This window comes from Rhinopithecus roxellana, chromosome 2 (assembly GCF_007565055.1).
Source record: "Rhinopithecus roxellana isolate Shanxi Qingling chromosome 2, ASM756505v1, whole genome shotgun sequence".
In the NCBI taxonomy this organism is placed as follows: Eukaryota; Metazoa; Chordata; class Mammalia; order Primates; family Cercopithecidae; genus Rhinopithecus; species Rhinopithecus roxellana.
This window is the reverse complement of record NC_044550.1, coordinates 145995932-146016135: the sequence shown is the minus strand read 5'-3', so window position 1 is coordinate 146016135 and position 20204 is coordinate 145995932. Positions and strand designations below refer to the sequence as shown.

The 20204-nt window shown below is 36.0% G+C and overlaps 1 protein-coding gene across 4 annotated transcripts in view; it reads left to right on the top strand.

Annotated features, from left to right (window-relative positions):
* ATP8A1 (ATPase phospholipid transporting 8A1) overlaps window positions 1–20204 on the top strand; it is a 267599-nt gene that overhangs the window by 82438 nt on the left and 164957 nt on the right. For all 4 annotated transcript variants that reach the window (XM_030921962.1, XM_010363768.2, XM_030921978.1 and 1 more), the window contains 5 exons: window positions 858–969; window positions 2312–2477; window positions 3890–4017; window positions 6288–6365; window positions 7294–7382. In XM_030921962.1, the coding sequence (XP_030777822.1) occupies window positions 858–969; window positions 2312–2477; window positions 3890–4017; window positions 6288–6365; window positions 7294–7382 (573 nt within the window). The remainder of the gene's footprint in view (window positions 1–857; window positions 970–2311; window positions 2478–3889; window positions 4018–6287; window positions 6366–7293; window positions 7383–20204) is intronic.

The window sequence follows — 20204 nt, the reverse complement described above, 5'->3', positions numbered from 1 at the left end:
CCCTTTATTATGCACAAAGCTGTTTTTAATTCGGGTGGGATGTGGGGGGCGGGGGGGGGGGAGAGAGAGAGAGAGAGTGAGTGTGTGTGTGTGTGCGCGCGTATGTGTGTGTGTGGTGAGGCTGAGGTGGGCAGACAAATTCCTTAGCCCCATCACTTCCTAACACTTTTAGAAACCTAAATGGACTTACTAATTTAGGAAAAGTTATAAATAGGTGTGTAAATTAGCCTCTGAATTCCAAAACATTACCTGCTGTTTTGGTTAATGTATTAGTTTGCTCAGGCTGCATAACAAAACACCATAGACTTGGTGGCTTTAATGATGGAAATTTATTTTTCTCACTTTTCTGAAGGCTAAACATCTGAGATCAGAGTACCTGCATGATTGGGTTCTGGTGAGGGTCATCTTCCTGGCTGGCAAAAGGCCCCTTCTTGCTGTGTCCTCACAAGGACAAAAGCAAACTCCTCGAGTGTCTTTTTATGAGGGCATTAATCTCTTCATGAGGACCCAACCCTCATGACCTCTTCTATATCACATTACCTTCTGAAGGGTCATTTCCAGATACCATTATATTGGGGGTAAGAACTTCAACATGTGAATAGTGGAGGGACACAGTGTAGTCCATAGCAGATAGTGAAGTTACAGAAAATGACTGGCTTGGTGTTAAGGAAAAACAACTTAAATACTTGTGTTGTTGCTGTTTAAGAAAATTATTTGTATTGGAGGGAAATTACTTTCTAAAAATTAAATATGAGAAGGGTTATTTTAATAATGGGAACATTTGTAACTATGTGGTGACTAGAGTGCTTAAGCATTTTAGAAAATATTGTTTCTAATGTCAACATAATCCATCCTAGCACTGTTCCACTGGGAGCAGATCAGATTCTTCTTCGAGGAGCTCAGTTGAGAAATACACAGTGGGTTCATGGAATAGTTGTCTACACTGGACATGACACCAAGCTGATGCAGGTGGGATTTATCTCTTTGAAACCTTTTGGACCTAAGGCTTTTGTGAGTGTGTGATTTGTAGATCTCAGTGCAGTGGTCCCAAACATAGGAGACCATCTGTCACAGATTCCTGATCCAACCCTATACGTTCAGAATCTGGTACTCCTGTGAGTGGGACCTTGAAATTACCTCCCTATAAGAACAGCTCACTGCACACAGGAATACTGGAAGGTTCACTAGAGATTATGCATGAACTCTCAAGAATTTTGTGTATGGGTCTATGGCAGCATTTACTAACTATTAGAGTGATTATTACAGTTTGTCTATGTCAGGATAAGTGATCTGCATTAAAATATGTGTCTTGTAATTTTAATGTAATAGTCATATTTTTAATTTTCTATCTTTTTAAAAAATTTTTTAGAAATTTGAATCAAATGACTGTTTTTCATAGCATTTATACGCAAGGCTGTTTTTGCCATCAGCTTTAATTCTTGCATTGATCTTCACACGTGCCTACAGTTGCTCCGTCTCTATGTTATACCATCAATATTAAATAGATGGGTGTGGAAAATAGTTTTAAGAAACTAAATGAAAATCTGCTCTCAGAGCTAATGCCTTTGTACCTTGTACAGGCATGAAGGTATTATCAATAGGCAAGCAAGATTGCTGTTAGTGATTCCGCCCCTAGCCATTTTATAAATTCTATAAATCTTCATTTTATATTGATTATGACATTTAATTTTCTGTCTGGTGGATTTTTTGGTTAGCACAGGTCTACATAACCATTTGAATCATCAAATACAACTGAGGAAACTTGCCTCTGTTATTATTTATAGCCAGGTCTACTTATATTGCTGCTGCATTCAGTAAAACAATTGCTAAATGCCACCAGAAATTTGAAAGCCGGAGATACTTTAAATGTTGCCTTCATATGTTGAAATTTCCAGGTGCCTATTTGGGGGTGGGGGCATGGGCTGCCTTGTCTGCCTCTCTTCCTGAGTGGAAACACTAACTAAATGTTTCTAGACTACCCTCTTTGCTTACATAGTCAAGTAATGCATTATTCATCCTACCTGCCACAATGCAAAAGCTGTTTTTGCAAAAGGAATGTAATTTCCTTCTCCTCTTCTTTCTTATAGTTTACTTCCTAGAAAAAGTCCTGGGTGGTGTAGTGGCCTTGAAAAAAAGAGGTGGTTAAGCATTGACACCTTATTGCATTTGTCATGGGTTTCGCATAATTTTCAAGTATCCACCCACAACTAGATACCGAGTTGTGACTTTGTCATCCTCAACAGAATACTAAGTATACATTGCTAAATCATTGGTGTACATTTTTTATTACTCATCTTGTTTCTTTTTACAGAATTCAACAAGTCCACCACTTAAGCTCTCAAATGTGGAACGGATTACAAATGTACAAATTTTGATTTTATTTTGTATCTTAATTGCCATGTCTCTTGTCTGTTCTGTGGGCTCAGCCATTTGGAATCGAAGGCATTCTGGAAAAGACTGGTATCTCAATCTAAACTGTAAGCAATCAAGTGCTTACTGCACTTTTTTAGATTAAAACATGTATTTGTTTCACAATTGATCTTGATTTACTTTATGGAATTTCCTATTGTTTCTAAAAAGAAGACCTTGTTGCCAAGATATCTGGACGTTTGATCTTTGTTTTTCAATGAGATTTCTAACAAGTGTAAGTAAAATTTGGGAATCCTAAAATTTCAGAATCCTTAAAAACATAATGAGAACTCTATAGTGGTATGAAACGTTCACTGAGTATAGTCATTTATGATATACATCAATGAAAACTATTCCTTAAAAATATTTTTAACATAGATGGTTAAGTGTATGGTAAAGAAACTAGATTGACCATGTGTGGATATAATAAAACATAATATATTTAAATATATAGTATATATTTATAAATATATAAAATATTTTAAATATATTTAAATATAATATAAATATTTAAATTTTAAAAATTTAAATAAAAGCACCAAAAAGTTGTTTATATGGTTTAAAAATGTTTAAACCAAATGTACTTTCATTTGAACTCAGTAATGTGGTAAGTCCCATATTAAATGTTATCTTAGAGAAAGTGCTAGTAAATAGTTTGCTTTTAGAACATTTATCCTTTTATTATTGTGGTATTAATGTACAACTCCTGGATATTTCTGTGAAATGAGTTTACATTTTTATTTCATGAGTACTTAGCCAATAAAGATTTAACTTCCAAAAGTGTGAAAGCAAATTCTAGTAAAGTCATATAGCAAAAACTGGTACTTTAAAAGTTTTTTTTATTACATTGATTTATCTTTGCTGCAGTTACAAGTCATTTTTATAGTTGCTGATTTATTATTTCAATATCAGAGCTGCTACTACCATCAGTCTGTTTCTTTGTATACTTTACAATTATATCTGGTATAGCTGTTTTATTTTCATTATTGAGGAAGAAGAGTAAAATGTACCTAGGAGAATAATTTACCTAGGACTGAATAGTACTCATATAGTTTGGATTGTTTTTGCTGCTGCTGTCTTGATTGTTTGCTCTTAAAGCATGCCTTAAGTTGGAAATACTTTTAAGAATTTATATAAAAGTGACTCTACCCAGTGGAGATTTTATATTTATAAACCCTCAGTGCTCTCTCTAATATCTCTAAACTTTGTGTTTGGAAGAGGATTTGCAATATTTGACAGTCCTTTCACTGTCTTAGTACTTTTATGCCACTCTTACCTGGATTAACAATATATTGAACACAAATAATGCAATTCTGTCTTGAAGGATGTACTTGAGAATTAGGATAGATTATCAGCAAAGTGTTCCTCCCAAATTATCAAATAAGCTACGTAATATGGAAAACTTGTATTATGCTAATTTGGGGTCAGTGCAAATAAAATATAAAACTGTAAATGACATTCTTCCTGCCTCTCCCAACAGATGGTGGCGCTAATAATTTTGGACTGAATTTCTTGACCTTCATCATCCTTTTCAACAATCTCATTCCTATCAGCTTGTTGGTTACACTAGAAGTTGTGAAATTTACCCAGGCATACTTCATAAATTGGGTAAATATGAATTATGATTGTCATCACCCTACAAAATAATTTTGTCCTTAGGATGTTTTGATATCTCAGGAGAAAAAAGGTTTTAATTATATCTACCATTTCTTGACTACAGCATCAGATTTTTGAACCTAATTTGTTGCAGAGTTCCTCATCTCAGAATCATGCAAGTTTACATACCAGACATTGTGGGGAAAATGGGTCTCTAGTTCAGGAAACCTATTTTAGAATACATAGTGGTCATGGGAGATAGAGAACGATGAGTTTGGAGTTAAATATGTGAATTGTCATTCTAGTATTATAATTTACTAGGTGTATCAACTTTCTCAAGTCACTTCTTTTGAAACTTATTTTCTTGAACACAGACATAGGGGTAATATGCCTTACCTACATCTCACAGTGGTTTTATGGACTAAGGAATCTCTTGACATAGCAAAGAGCCTCATAAATAATCAAGCACTATACAAATAATACTGTAATTGTTACTGATATCAACCAGATTAGTATATTATACCATGTTATTTTCCGCACTGTAAACAATTTTAGCTTCACTCAAATTTTTATTGATAATTGTCTTCTTGGATATTGTTAAATATTGGAAAAATGTTGGACATCTATTTTCTAAATATTTTTAAATGTGGTCTTACAGTTTTATCGAAGTTAAAATTAATGCATTTATATAAATTAAATCTGTGGGCCTAATCTGCCAGAAAATTTAATTTTTCTTTTATTTTGAGAAACTTTGTGTTATTTTTGATGTTCCTTTCTTTTTCAATCATTGCAAAGTCTTTCAATATAAACAAATTAGAATTTTTAATAAATAACTGATAACTTTTGTAACTGCTTAGTATCTTCTTGTAGCGAATGTTCTACCTAAACTATCAATCTCTTAATTCATTGGTAAGAAGTCAGTGTAATTTAGAAATATAAAATGAGCTGCAGGTGTGGCTCTCTTCATGCAGGAGATATATGGCTAAAAAATTGTATAATAGGATATGTACAAATATAAGTAAGACTTACTGAAGTTTCTTATAGCAATAATAGGGTAACTCATTGTGAGGATCACATAAGTAAGCTAGGTAATCACTTTATTGTTTCCATTTTCAAAAATAATATTTTTCAAACAATTATATAATTTTAATGTTGGATTAACCCAGCAGGCTTATGCTTTCAACCACCTTTCTAATATACAGAGATTTTATAACATCTGACAGAATGCTGACTTTCCAGCCTTCTTTTACAAGACAACTTTCTTGTGTGAAAATGAGATTATAACTGTCTTCCTTTGATTCTGGTTCTTCCCAATGGGTCTGTTATGAAAGTGCTGAATCTTGTTTCTGAATGATAGTCTTGCAAAATAGCTGAACTCAGCTATCATGCCAGTTTATCCTATCTTTTCCTTTCTAATTAAACATTCCCCATTGTCTTCTGTTGTCCTTCAGTTCATATGACTTCCAGATTAATCTCTATTCTGATCACTTTCTCTTCTGTACGAAGGCCCAGTTGGTTAATATCTCTCTTAAAACATGGCACATAAAACTCAATAGCCTATTTCAGAAGTGATGTTCATCTGTTCAGAATACAGAGATGGGAGAGACGGGCTTTGAATTTTGGCCTTTTAATTTGATGTGAAAATTTGTGAACTACAGCCCTGACTTGTTAATAAAATAGCCTACTATAGAAGATATTTATTTTGTAGGATAATATAGTCAAGTCTCATGATTACTGGGCAAAAGGCAAGTATAAATAAGTACAAAAACTATACATTTTTATGTTTTGAGAAGTGCATTTTGTTTTTCCTTCTTGACCCAGAAAGCACAACCAGATAGAATCTCTTGGGTACTTTTTCCAGGGGTTTGAAGACCTAATTATTTGAGCAGTGTTTAGTTGCTGAGTTCTAGCTCACATTACTAAATACTTGCCTTGTGTCAGACACAGTAGGAAGCACTTTGTGTGGTGTCTTTTAATCCTTATGATAGTTCATTTATACAGAAAATGGTGGAATGATAGTAAACCTAGATTGCATGATTCATAGACAGGCTCTAACTACCATACTGTTCTGCCCTTACTGTGGAATATGATAGTCTATATTAAATACTTTTCAGAAAAATTGAATTAAATGGTATAGGGATGACAAGAAATTAGTGCTTAAATATAGTTCATCAAACAGTGACTTATTGAAGTATGAATATACCAATTGTTTTCTTTTAAAATTTCACCCAATTACTTATTACCAGTTGTATTCAATGATTTACTTAATTTTTTTTTTAAAGGATCTTGACATGCACTATGAACCCACAGACACTGCTGCCATGGCTCGAACATCTAATCTGAATGAGGAACTTGGCCAGGTAAACTCAATTTATTGTTGATTATGTGTTGAATTAAAAAGTCAGATTTGGTGTGGTATCTGCCATGTATGATAACTTCAGATGAATGGGCAGCTTTTAATTTTCCACTATTCAAATAATACATTTGTTAGAGCATGATGAATAATTCTCATTTTTAGTAAATCAATTTTTAAAAACACTGTCTAAAGCAGATTTTACTCTCAAGGTAAAACACTCCAACAGCTTAGAGATGTCCCTCGGTATATAGTCTAGCTAGTCTGCAACATATTGGCTCTTTTCAAGTTATGAACGTAGTTTTAGAATTTTTCATACCTTTCAAGCAGGAAGGGAGGAGAAGCTCATCAACGAAGCTATGTGAGTCTAGTCAATAGGAATGTTAGATTTATAATTCATACTATATTCACATATATGTATATTTGTAATCCATTTACATATTCTAGCTAAAAAAGGTTTTTCTTTTTTTGTATCGTTGCCATATTCCAACTTACACTTTACAAATAGCCTATAGTCCAGAATTATTCTTGTTGCTTACCAATTCAGATGTTGCATGAAGTTAGTTGTGCAAGCTGTTATAACTTCTACAGTTGACTGTTGCATTGAGAAATGCTGATAGATGTTTCAGTGCCCTATAAATGTTAAGTAGTGGTAGTGGCACTTTCTAGTGGAAATTCAGATCATACTGAGGCATGTGTCTATATAATTTAGTTGTCTAGTATGGTGATAGTGTTTAGTATTCATATGTGAAAAGATTCATTTGTAAAATACTTTTTAAAAAGCTGAATATATTTCTTGATGAATGTGCAGAAAGTAATCCCTTAGTAATATTCATTGTGCCCCTGCAATGTTAATAAAAAGCATGAGAATTTTTTTTCTCTATAAAAGACTGGCATATTTTGAAATATTAATGAGAAATTTTAAACTTTTTTAGGTTAAATACATATTTTCTGACAAAACTGGTACTCTAACATGCAATGTAATGCAATTTAAGAAGTGCACCATAGCGGGAGTTGCTTATGGGTGAGTTTTTCCCTTTAATTAGGACATGAAATATATGTTTAATTAGTGCTAACAGTTTGGTATATTTGGGAGTTCTTATTAGGGGAGGGTGTGGGTTTTTTCTTTTTAGTCTAAAAAGCAGCTGTTATAATTTTAGGACACATATATATTTTGCATTTGTAGTTTGGCATTGTTTTCATTTGGGATGACATGAGGTGGGTGCTCTGCCCAATGGTATCTTCAGTGTTTAGTGTTGCTGAAAGTCTCTCTCTTGCCCTGGCAATAAGGAACAAACATATTTCCCTTGACACTACTGTAAATCAGAGTATAGCTTGGATCTGGTAAGGACAGGTAATCAGACTTTGGGCAGTTTTCAAGTTAAAATAGTGACAGTTACCCTTTTTGGTACTTTTTTTTTTCTTCTATCATCTCCCCTTTTTGCAGTCATAGAGCAATCTAGAATTCTGATGATGGAAAGGAGGTAGAGACGTGAAACTCTTGAATCTGGAGGATAATTAATATAATCAGAAACTTTTATCAAGCTGTTAATATTCTTTAGAATATGCTTGTTGAGCACCCATTTAATGTATTTCTTATTTCCAGGTATGCTTACAAGCTGTTCCATAGCCTTCTCTTTAAAATATTTTATAGTGTAATGTGAGAAAATTAATTTCTACATTTCCTAGAAAAGACATCAAAAGGTGAAACACTCTCCTGGTTGGTTGACATTGGCCTGTTGTCAAACTTGCCAATTATCCTTATCTACCTACAAGTGAGACTAGTAAATATCAATCTCCTACTCATACAAGCATGGACACTTCTTCTAGGTTTTCTGGCTTGCACCCACTCTTCCCCCACTCACTCTGAGCAGTAAGCCAGTGACAAAGAGTGTTACATTTTGAAAATGCCTTAGTTAAAATTATAAATAAGTAACTATTTCATGAAACATCCCAAAAGTGTGTGGTTATTCCTAGATATCCTTGTTCTTTGGGTTATGAGAGCTTGACTAAAAATGACTAAACTCTATGTATAAATGAGGTTAAAAAGACAGTTGATTGAGTGGCTTTTTCACACTGTAAAGACAGGCTGTTGATTTAAGAAGCATGCTTACTGTTTACTGGGCTGGATGCTGTTTTTCATCTTTATCTGAAGACGTCCTCATTTCCTTAGATGAAAGAGGCTCGCCTGGCTCTTCCACCCTCCCCCCAACAAATTGCTACTGAAGCAGGACAGTTGCAGCCACACTTTTTGACATCTTGTACTTATATATTCGACCCACAATCATCCCAGTAGAGAACATGAAAGTCTTGCAATTCTAGAGTTTGTCACGTTGTCAGATTTATGGTGACTTTTTACACCAATTATGTATTCATTTATAACTAGTATTTCCATAGTGACATCTTGAATAATTGGCGTTGTTTTTTACTTTGTATGATTTTTAATTCAGTAAGCAGGTTCATCAAATTAGTAATCATTGATTGTGAAATTATCAGAACAGAAAGCTAAAATCAGATCTAGCCTCTCTTTTCTTCTGCATTTTATCAGGTTTTCTCTTATTCTTGGAAGAGGTACTTAAACGCTCCTAGGCAGTAGCTCTAAAGAGCAGTGCTATTCTGTGTCTGTTTCAATGATGTCATCATTAACAACTGTTATAGTATAGGATGGGTCTGAGCTTAGTATTGTCATTCAGATTAAATTGCCAGTGAAGTGAATTTCCTCTTGAGGAAATATTTCTTAATACTGAGATGCAGTCATAAGCCATGAGTTCTGGCTTTGTCTAGAATTTACCATGTAATCCTAGAAAATTTATTTTCAGATATTTCCTACTCTTTAAGATGTGGATAGTGAAACCAAACCATTTATAAGCTCCTTTTCCAGATATGAAATCTAACATAATGTTTAGAAATAAAAAACAAAAGTTTCTGTTTGCAAATTTTAACTGCATAAACCGAAATCTGTTTCCTCTTTGGTTATGGTATCATATTTTCAAGAATACCAGAAGCCATGTAGAGTAAAGCTAGTTCAACTGCTGCCGATGATCGTGTTTGTGTATGTGCTTTTAGGCATCCTTAACCTTGAGTTTTTATCAGTGTCCCCTCCCAAACACATCCTGGTGGGTTATTAGATTGTTAGCATTGTAGAGAGTTGTTGATGTCTGAAGGTTTTGGAGAAACCATGACTTCTGACTTGACCACATGTTTACAGCAGAGAACATAACACTGTTACTTAATTACAGCCAGTCTCCATGGTTAGATATGAAGGAGTGAGAGAAATTACTGTCAAGCACTTTTCCATGTGGATTTCCTCTGGGCACTCTTGGCTTATGGGAATCTAGACAGGGGAAATCACCTGGTTTGCTATCCCATTTTCCCCAGAGCAGCATTTAACAATTACTTGATGTGGCAACTATTATGTATGAGAACTTCTAATCACAGTGGAAGAAACCAAGGTGTTAATCCCCCCAGGAAGATGGCAAAACCAGAGAGTAACACAAAATTTCATATCCTGACAAAAGCATTTGGAGTTACAAGTGCAGAGCTGATTTTGCCTCAATGTTGCCAAAACATCAGGTACAGCTCAGTTTCACCCCAGATAGGGTTCAAGTGAGTTCTGTTGTGTCTTATCAGTTAGAAAAATAAGGCTTGAAGTTTTCTGATAGTATAATTCCTAGCTAGTTCTGTGTATTCCATACATTTGTAAGAAAATCATAATTAACACTTAAAACAGTACATCAGAATTTAATTTTAATAAATTTTCTTTCATTTCCCTGAACCTTTGCCCCAAATTGGATTCATGATAGGCAATAAAATAAAAAAGATTTGTACATAGTTGCCGATGATGATTATCTTGTAGAAATCAACTTTTAGTTAGGAATGCACTATGTGCTTAAAATTATTAGATTATTTCATTAGATCTTTTAATGGGACAATTACAGTAAAATGTAAGTGAATTGTGATATTTGTAAATTTAATTTATGATAAACTAGATATTTTACTGTAAATATTAGTTATTAAAGTATCATTTCAGCTAATTGCTTCCTATAGGGAATAAGTCAGTTTTATAATAATTACTTGAATACCCGGAATAGGTAAGCAGTTTCTCTGTTCAGTGGCTACAAATCTCAATAGAGTAAAGATTCTGGGATACAGCCCTAAGTGCCATCTTTGTAAAAAAAAATTTAGACCTTACTTTTAGAATAAGTTGGATGAGGCTTAACAACGTACACTCTCTAAAAAGAAATTCTGTTAAGCAAACTGAATAATGCCTTGTGTGTGTGGACAAGGCATTTAATTCATATTAACATCATTTGCATTTTCCCTTTAAATGAAAAATAAGTTTTTAAAAGCAATCTGTATACTATGTGAATAACTTTACTTGACAGTATTTGGTTTAGCTATATATTTGCCGAAAGGATTGGCTACTTCTTTAACCCCGAGAAGAGATTCACCATGGAAATTTCACAATTATCATAATACCCCCAAGATCTTGTTACAACCATGTTTATCTTACTGCTTACCATGACTTGTGATGAATGCTAGTCAACCCCATTCATTTATTTACTGCATATCTGAAGTGTTGATGCATGTGACACTTTGACAAATAATGGAGGTAAAATAGGCGAAAGTTCACATGATTTCCTCCTGCCTAAAGTGTATAGTCTAATTGGTAGTTAGTGGATGCTAATTAAGTAATCGTATAGACAAATATAAAGTCCTAATACAATATAGAAGTCTATGTGAGGCTATGATGGGTGGTTTGATCTAAACAGGGAAGGCAGGGAAATATGCCCTAAGAAAGTGATTCTGGAGTTGAGATCTAACAATGAATTTGATGCCGGGCGCGGTGGCTCAACCCTGTAATCCCAGCACTTTGGGAGGCCGAGACGGGCGGATCACGAGGTCAGGAGATCGAGACCATCCTGGCTAACACGGTGAAACCCCGTCTCCACTAAAAAAAATACAAAAAACTAGCCGGGCGATGTGGCAGGCGCCTGTAGTCCCAGCTACTCGGGAGGCTGAGCCAGGAGAATGGCGTGAACCTGGGAGGCGGAGCTTGCAGTGAGCTGAGATCCGGCCACTGCATTCCAGCCCGGGCGACAGAGAGAGACTCCGTCTCCAAAAAAAAACGAATGAATTTGATTAAGTGAGGAACTTACCAGGTAGATATTGCAGCACAGGCACATGCAAAGGCAAAAAGCCAGATACCACGTAGACACCAGAGCTTCTGGAGCGGCAATCAGAGGGAAACTTGCATATAGGATCAGTGGCAGATGTGCCGGCCACCTACTGCTCACTGGGCTCTAGGTAGTCCTCAGAATTCTTCCAGGGCTGCGCCAGAGTTGGGGAGAGGGTCTCTGACACTTGCGCTCTGGAGCTTTTAAGCTGCATGACTTGGGAAATTTTATCCCGTGCCCTGGTATGAGATCGGGGCTAGTGCAGCTTGGCAGGACCATGCTCAGTGTTGCTTGGGTAGTACCAGGCCCTTCCCTGGCACAGCCCATGGGCTAGGGTCCAAGCCTTGAGGTTGATCAGAAGTGATTGCTTTAAACATGGAGTTGCAGCCAGTTTCCACAGAGCTTTGCAGCATGCCAACTCCTTTTCTTGGAGTCCAGCCTGCAAAGGGCTTGATTAGCCCTTCTTTGTTAACAGGCACAAAAGCCCTTTGGTAGGAGAGAGAATAGTGAGTTAAAAGGGACCACCTCCATTGTGATAGGAGTGATATAGTGGATACTGCACTGGAAGCAAATTAATGTTTTGGTAGTGGAAGAGGTGCCCTGGAATGACGAAGTCCCTGCCTTGGCTGGGTTGATGAAAGGTTGAACTTTTAGGGAGAGAAAGGATCCCATGAGTTTTTAACAAAGTTTATTGTATATTTGTCAAAAATAACAGTGACTTTTCATTTGTACTGAACTCTGTATTTTAAAACTATATATCTAGTAAATTTACAGGAAAAGTATCGAATGATTATATTACGAAAGAAATGGAAAATAAGAAAATCTGGTCTGTCATGTATTATGGGCCCCTTCCAGTTGAATACATGACTGGCTGAAATGAAATACATCTATCAGACTTTCCTAGTGTTCAGATGAGCAAATTGATGAAATTAAAGAAGATACTGATGAATATGTTTTCTGTTTGAGATAAAGAGTGTTTTAATGAGTGAATTATAGTTTAAGTGAAAATTTTTGAATATCATTTAATCTCTTAAACTAAGATTCCATTTAATTATAGAAACGCAGGTAACTTTTACTTTAATGTGCCTTTTGAAGTAACCATCATCTCATGGTAGCCAAAGTTACTTCTAAAATGTATTTAACAAATTTTATTAGTGTGATAGTTTGTTACAAGATATTAGCATGTTTGTTACCGTAAAATGTTTTATTGTGATTATATAACACATGATTAATTTTCCATTGGCTTTAGCATGTATTTAAACTGCTAAGTTCAAATAATTCCTACTGAATTATGAATTTTGTGGATAAAATAAGTAAATGTTGTAGTGAAGAGGCAAATTGGCTATACAGTTACAGGATAACTTTGTAAACCTGCTTGGCTACCGTGAATCATTATGTTCTATTTACTGTACTAACTGCCGTTCTTTCAGATTCAGCTAAAAGCTCGTTTTGTTAACTTTTCAGTGATCCATCTTTTTATACTTCCCTTCTTCGTGGTTTTATGTTTCCAGCCTTTCTGTGATTATTTTTCCTCTCTTTCTGCCTCTCTTCTTGCTTTCTGAAGCCATGTCCCTGAACCTGAGGATTATGGCTGCTCTCCTGATGAATGGTAAGCTCTATGGAACTTTCCGCTTCATTGATCCCTTTAAAAGGTTTGCATTTTATTGTTTTGTGAGACACATTTCACTATCTTTTGTTTTTATATATATATATGTATGTGTGTATATATATATATAGTATATTGCTGAGCCGGTAGGATAACAATGCTGTAAAGTAGATGTTTCTTGAAATCTATTGAATATTCCTGATTTTTGATTGAGAAACTTTAGTTATTTTAGAAACATGTAGTTTATAGATTAGGTTTGCCAGAGTTTTACATTATTTATCTATAATAAAGTCTAATGATCAATTCCAGAGTGTGGGCTTTGGACTACCTCAGGTTTCAGCTACAGCTCCTGAAGCCCTCTGAGGTTTTTCTAGCTCAGTACTGCCACCTTCTGCCACTACTTATGTACTTTACAGAGCTACTAAAAGACGCTACTGAAACATGCCCAAGCAGTGGAAATTTCCTTCTATGTTTCTTACGATTATTCTAATAAGTCTGTATGCAGGCTATAAAGTGAACATTTTAAAAATTTACACCAAATGTTAGAAAACTATGCTACCAAGCACTTTAATGTGTTTAATTTTGGCATCATTAAAGACAGCGTGTTACAAGTTTAACTTCACTACTTTATGAGTTTTTGTTGGTTTTAACCTTAAAATTCCTCCCCTTTGTGAATTTATATTTTCATCTTGGAGAGTCCAAATTTATTTTGATACTTCTATAATTCATCATGAGTTGGTGGGCAAATGAAATTTCAGGAAATAGTTTATTTTAATGTTGGTAACTTTAGAAACATTGAGAATTTATAGGTCATTACATTTTTATTTTTCATATTACTCATGTATTTGATGATGAAGCCACATTTTCAATATACTTTGAAGTCGAATAACATCATTTAAATATTTTTCAACAGGGAATTTATTTCAGTGAAGTGAAGCTTTGGTAAAAATTTTCAGTAAATCTCACAACACCTAGGGTTAATGACAGGCAGCTGTTTGGTTCTTGTGACAACTGATGAGACACCACACACCCATTGCTTGGAGTGTCATACATTTTGACACCTACATACAAGTAATTTTTAACATTTTTTTAACTTTGTTTTTATTATTTTACTTTAAGTTCTAGGGTGCATGTGCACAACGTACAGGTTTGTTACAAATGTGTACATGTGCCATGTTGGTGTGCTGCACCCATCAACTCGTCAGCACCCATCAACTCGTCATTTACATCAGGTATAACTCCCAATGCCATCCCTCCCCCCTTCCCCCACCCCACAATAGGCCCCGGTGTGTGATGTTCTGCTTCCCGTGTCCAGGTGATCTCATTGTTCAATTCCCACCTATGAGTGAGAACATGCGGTGTTTGGTTTTCCGTTCTTGCGATAGTTTGCTAAGAATGATGGTTTCCAGCTGCATCCATGTCCCTACAAAGGACACAAACTCATCCTTTTTTATGGCTGCATAGTATTCCATGGTGTATATGTGCCACATTTTCTTAATCCAGTCTGTCACTGATGGACATTTCGGTTGATTCCAAGTCTTTACTATTGTGAATAGTGCCGCAATAAACATACGTGTTCATGTGTCTTAATAGCAGCATGATTTATAATCCTTTGGGTATATCCCAGTAATGGGATGGCTGGTCATATGGTATTTCTAGTTCTAGATCCTTGAGGAATCGCCATACTGTTTTCCATAATGGTTGAACTAGTTTACAATCCCACCAACAGTGTAAAAGTGTTCCTGTTTCTCCACATCCTCTCCAGCACCTGTTGTTTCCTGACTTTTTAATGATTGCCATTCTAACTGGTGTGAGATGGTATCTCATTGTGGTTTTGATTTGCATTTCTCTGATGGCCAGTGATGGCGAGCATTTTTTCATGTGTCTGTTGGCTGTATGGATGTCTTCTTTTGAGAAATGTCTGTTCATATCCTTTGCCCACTTTTTGATGGAGTTGTTTTTTTCTTGTAAATTTGTTTGAGTTCTTTGTAGGTTCTGGATATTAGCCCTTTGTCAGTTGAGTAGATTGCAAAAATTTTCTCCCATTCTGTAGGTTGCCTGTTCATTCTGATGGTAGTTTCTTTTGCTGTGCAGAAGCTCTTTAGTTTAATTAGATCCCATTTGCCAATTTTGGCTGTTGTTGCCATTGCTTTTGGTGTTTTAGACATGAAGTCCTTGCCCATGCCTATGTCCTGAATGGTATTACCTAGGTTTTCTTCTAGGGTTTTTATGGTATTAGGTCTAACATTTAAGTCTCTAATCCATCTTGAATTAGTTTTCGTATAAGGAGTAAGGAAAGGATCCAGTTTCAGCTTTCTACTTACGGCTAGCCAATTTTCCCAGCACCATTTATTCAATAGGGAATCCTTTCCCCATTTCTTGTTTTTGTCAGGTTTGTCAAAGATCAGATGGCTATAGATTTATGGTATTATTTCTGAGGGCTCCGTTCTGTTCCATTGGTCTATATCTCTGTTTTGGTACCAGTACCATGCTGTTTTGGTTACTGTAGCCATGTAGTACAGTTTGAAGTCAGGTAGCGTGATGCCTCCAACTTTGTTATTTTGACTTAGGATTATCTTGGCAATGCGGGCTCTTTTTTGGTTCCATATGAACTTTAAAGTAGTTTTTTCCAATTCTGTGAAGGAAGTCATTGGTAGCTTAATGGGGATGGCATTGAATCTATAAATTACCTTGGGCAGTATGACCATTTTCACAATATTGATTCTTCCTATCCATGAGCATGGTATGTTCTTCCATTTGTTTGTATCCTCTTCTATTTCACTGAGCAGTGGTTTGTAGTTCTCCTTGAAGAGGTCCTTTACATCCCTTGTAAGTTGGATTCCTAGGTATTTTATTCTCTTTGAAGCTATTGTGAATGGGAGTTCATTCATAATTTTTAACATTTTTAAATGTACCAAAGCATCTTACTATTAGTGGATAATTCAAGTTTAATATTGTACATATTCCCTCTTATTTAATCCTTTGAGAAGTAGTTAAAATTTTGACTATATCTGCTTTTCTGTAACATTAACATAATTCTGTTAATTTTAAATATTGTTCATTAGTGTAGAAGTGATATACGTATCCTCTAAAATAACTCAATTATTCCTAATAAGAAATTGCCTTCTCCATATTTTTCTTAATATTGGAAGGAAATGTTAAGAATTGGTATTTGTTCACTCAGGTCATTCAAAATATTCTACTTTCTTTTTTTTTTTTTTTTTTTTTTTTTGAGACAGAGTCTCACTCTGTTGCCCAGGCTGGAGTGCAGTGGCTGGATCTCAGCTCACTGCAAGCTCCGCCTCCCGTGTTCACGCCATTCTCCTGCCTCAGCCTCCCCAGTAGCTGGGACTACAGGCGCCCGCCACCGCGCCCAGCTAATTTTTTGTATTTTTAGTAGAGACAGGGTTTCACTGTGGTCTTGATCTCCTGACCTTGTGATCCGCCTGCCTCAGCCTCCCAAAGTGCTGGGATTACAGGCGTGAGCCACCGTGCTCGGCCAAAATATTCTACTTTCGATAAAGGTTGTTTCATAACTTTTATTGGTACTGGAAAGAGAGGATGTCATTTTATCTAGTTTAGTAAGTTCTTTTTGTAAAACACCCTTTTGGAAAATTTGATATTCTAAACTAGGTAACTCCAAATAGGAAGTGTCAGCTTTGTCATAAGTTACTTGTACATTTCCACTTATAATTACATATAAACTTAGATAGTAATGATTTTAAAAAATAACAATAGGAAAGCCTTTCACTACCATTACAGTAAAGTGAGTTGTTTGTTTATTTGTTGAGATGGAGTCTCACTCTGTCACCCAGGCTGGAGTGCAGTGGTGCAATCTCGACTCACTGCAACCTCCACCTCCCGGGTTAAAGTGATTCTCCTGCCTCAGCCTCCCGAGTAGCTGGGACTACAGGCACGCACCACCACACCTGGCTAATTTTTTGTGTTTTTAGCAGAGATGGGGTTTTACTATGTTGGCCAGGCTAGTCTTAAACTCCTGACCCCAGGTGATCCGCCTGCCTCAGCTTCCCAAAGTGCTGGGATTACAAGTGTCAGCCACCATGCCCAGCCTCAAGCTTTATTTTAAATATATACTTGGATTCTCCATCTATAAAATAATTAATTACCTGTAGGCCTGCAAAAATGAAAGAACAAATGTTTCCTGAGCTGCCACTGTGTCCAGGGTTATGTGGAGTGATCAAAGATGTGGGCTTTGGATACTAAGCAACCAAGTTCAGATTTTCATTCTTCTGGTGCTGTTGAGCAAGTTACTTAACTCTCTGCCTGCATGTCCTCATCTGGAAGAATGTAGATTATAATAAGTAGTTGCATCATCAGGAGGTTTTGAAGATTAGATGAGCTCTGTTTGTATAGCGCTTTGAATAGTGTCAGCACATAGTAAGCCCACACTGAGTGTTAATTCTGGTGCTCTCACTTACTCCTCATGACATATTTGACATGGCCATTTTAAAGATGGTGAAATTCAGGCTAAGAAGCTAATAAGCAGTTTGCCCAAAATTATAAAACGAGTAGATGTGAGAGTTGAAACCTACATCAGCCAAGTTATAAAACAGTACTGGTTACATTACATCCTATGGACTTTAAAGAACTTTAAAGACTATCTGCTTTTTAGATCACAAGATAGCCTTGCAATTTCAGTCATTTTATCTTGATATTTCTGTTTTTCATTTAATATTTTTCAACCTAGAATTTCTTCCAGTAGATTTCTTGTGGTGTTAGGCAAGAGCGGATGAAGCAGGTAAAATTTAACACATTTGAGTAGAGTTAGCTGAAGGCATACAACTTTGCACAACTTTTAGCATTTGCTCAACCTCATCCACTTGGTTTCACATTGCCAGTGAGACCAAGATCAAAAGTGTGATCCCAGCTGAATCCTGTACTCCAGGCATCTGACTGCATCTTCATGCTGATCTTCAGGAGTAAGGAGTGTAGATGACTCTATAAATCCAAAATCTGAAAGGGCATTCCAGTATGGCTGTTTGGCAGCTTCAGTTTCATGTAAAGTTCATTAAATTCCATGTATAAAACCCATGAGCTTATATGTACTTTACTGCCCTACTTGAACCAGTATTCACAAAAATGCCAAGAAAACATAATTACCTCTTACATATATGTAGATTACATATTTACATTTAGTTGAGTTTGAAGGCAACCTATAATATATTAAGTCTTTCCACATATTCTGTTAACGTTAAAGATAATCACATGATGGTTGTAGCTCTACTCACTTAGGTATATTAATATAAATAGTATATAGAGATAAAACTGTTTCCCAACCAGTAGCTACCAACTGCAAATTAACCTGGTTTTCTCATCATTGCCAAGAACCATCAGCTGGCATATAACCTTTTTATGCCAGATTAATTCCTTTTTATTTAAGGAATTAATTAACCAGATTAATTCCTTTTTATTAAAAATCGACTTCTCTAGATTGATAGTGTCAGTATTTTGGATTGGAAGGGAAAAATCTATTTATTCTTAACATCAATGTAGCCCTAAGATATGCTCATTTTCTAAAACTGTGTATTTCTATAATTATTTTTTCTCATTTTCTGTCTTCTGTTGTGGAAAATTTTAAGCATGAACAAAAGCAGACAGATGTAGTGATCCACCTGCTTCAGTAATATGCACTTAAGACTAGTCATTTATGCCTTTCCCCCACTATCATTTTGAAGCAAATCCAAAATAACATATGATTTGTTTTTTCTCAACTGTTTAATATAGTTTCTCATTATTCTTGTTGATAATTGTTTAAGTAAATGCTAATGAGGGTGATTCCCCAGAGGATCACCTTAAAGTGTTCTGTGCTTAGTCATTTCATTGTGGATTTTAGTATTATCACAATATCAGTGGGTAGTACTACACTGTATTTTCTATCCTCTGGTCTTACTTATTTTCTCATTTCATTGTGGTCTATAATTATGTATGAAGTGAGTGGTATTCATTTATTCTGCTGCAAAAGCTAGGCTCAATGAAACATCCTTCCAGGTGTGACTGTATAACAAAGAGATCTAACACATCCAAATTAATGTTAGGCTTCAAAGCAGTCACCTTGGCAGGTTATTTGTTATTCCAGTAATGCAGCCAGTTCACAGAATGTTTTTAAAATTCCTGTTTTGTAATTGCCTTTAGAAATATGTTGAGTCACATAGTGTATTAGTGCATTTTCAAGCTACTGATAAAGATATACCCAAGACTGGACAATTAACAAAAGAAAGAGGTTTAATTGAACTTACAGTTCCATGTGGCTGGGGAAGCCGCACAATCATGGCAGAAGGCAAAGAGGAGTAAGTCACGTCTTACATGGATAGCAGCACGCAAAGAGAGAGCTTGTGCGGGAAAACTCCCCCTTATAGTAACCATAAGATCTCGTGAGACTTAACTCACTGTCATGAGAACAGCACAGGAAAGACCTGTCCACAGGTCTCCCACCAGGTGCCTCCTATAACACGTGAGAATTCAAGATGAGATTTGGGTGGGGACACAGCCCACCATTTGGGTGGGGACACAGCCCAACCATATCATTCCGCCCCTGGCCTCTCCCGAATCTTATGTCCTCACATTTCAAAACCAATCATGCCTTCCTAACAGTCCCACAAAGTCTTAACTCATTTCAGCATTAACTCAGAAGTCCACAGTCCAAAGTCTCATCCAAGACAAGGCAAGTCCCTTCTGCCTATGAGCCTGTAAAATCAAAAGCAAGTGACTTACTTCCTAGATATAATGGAGGTATAGGCATTGGGTAAATACAGCCATTCCAAATGGGAGACATTGGCCAAAACAAAGGGGCTACAGGCCCCATGCAAGTCTGAAATTCAGCATGGCTGTCAAATCTTAAAGGTCCAAAATCATCTCCTTTGACTCCATGTCTCACATCCAGGTCACACTGATGCAAGAGGTGGGTTCCCATTGTCTTGGGCAGCTCCACTCCTGTAGCTCTACAAGGGTTTCACAGGCTGACATTGAGTGTTTGCAGCTTTTCCAGGTGTGTGGTGCAAGCTGTCAGTGGATCTAGCATTCTGGGGTCTGGAGGACAATGGCC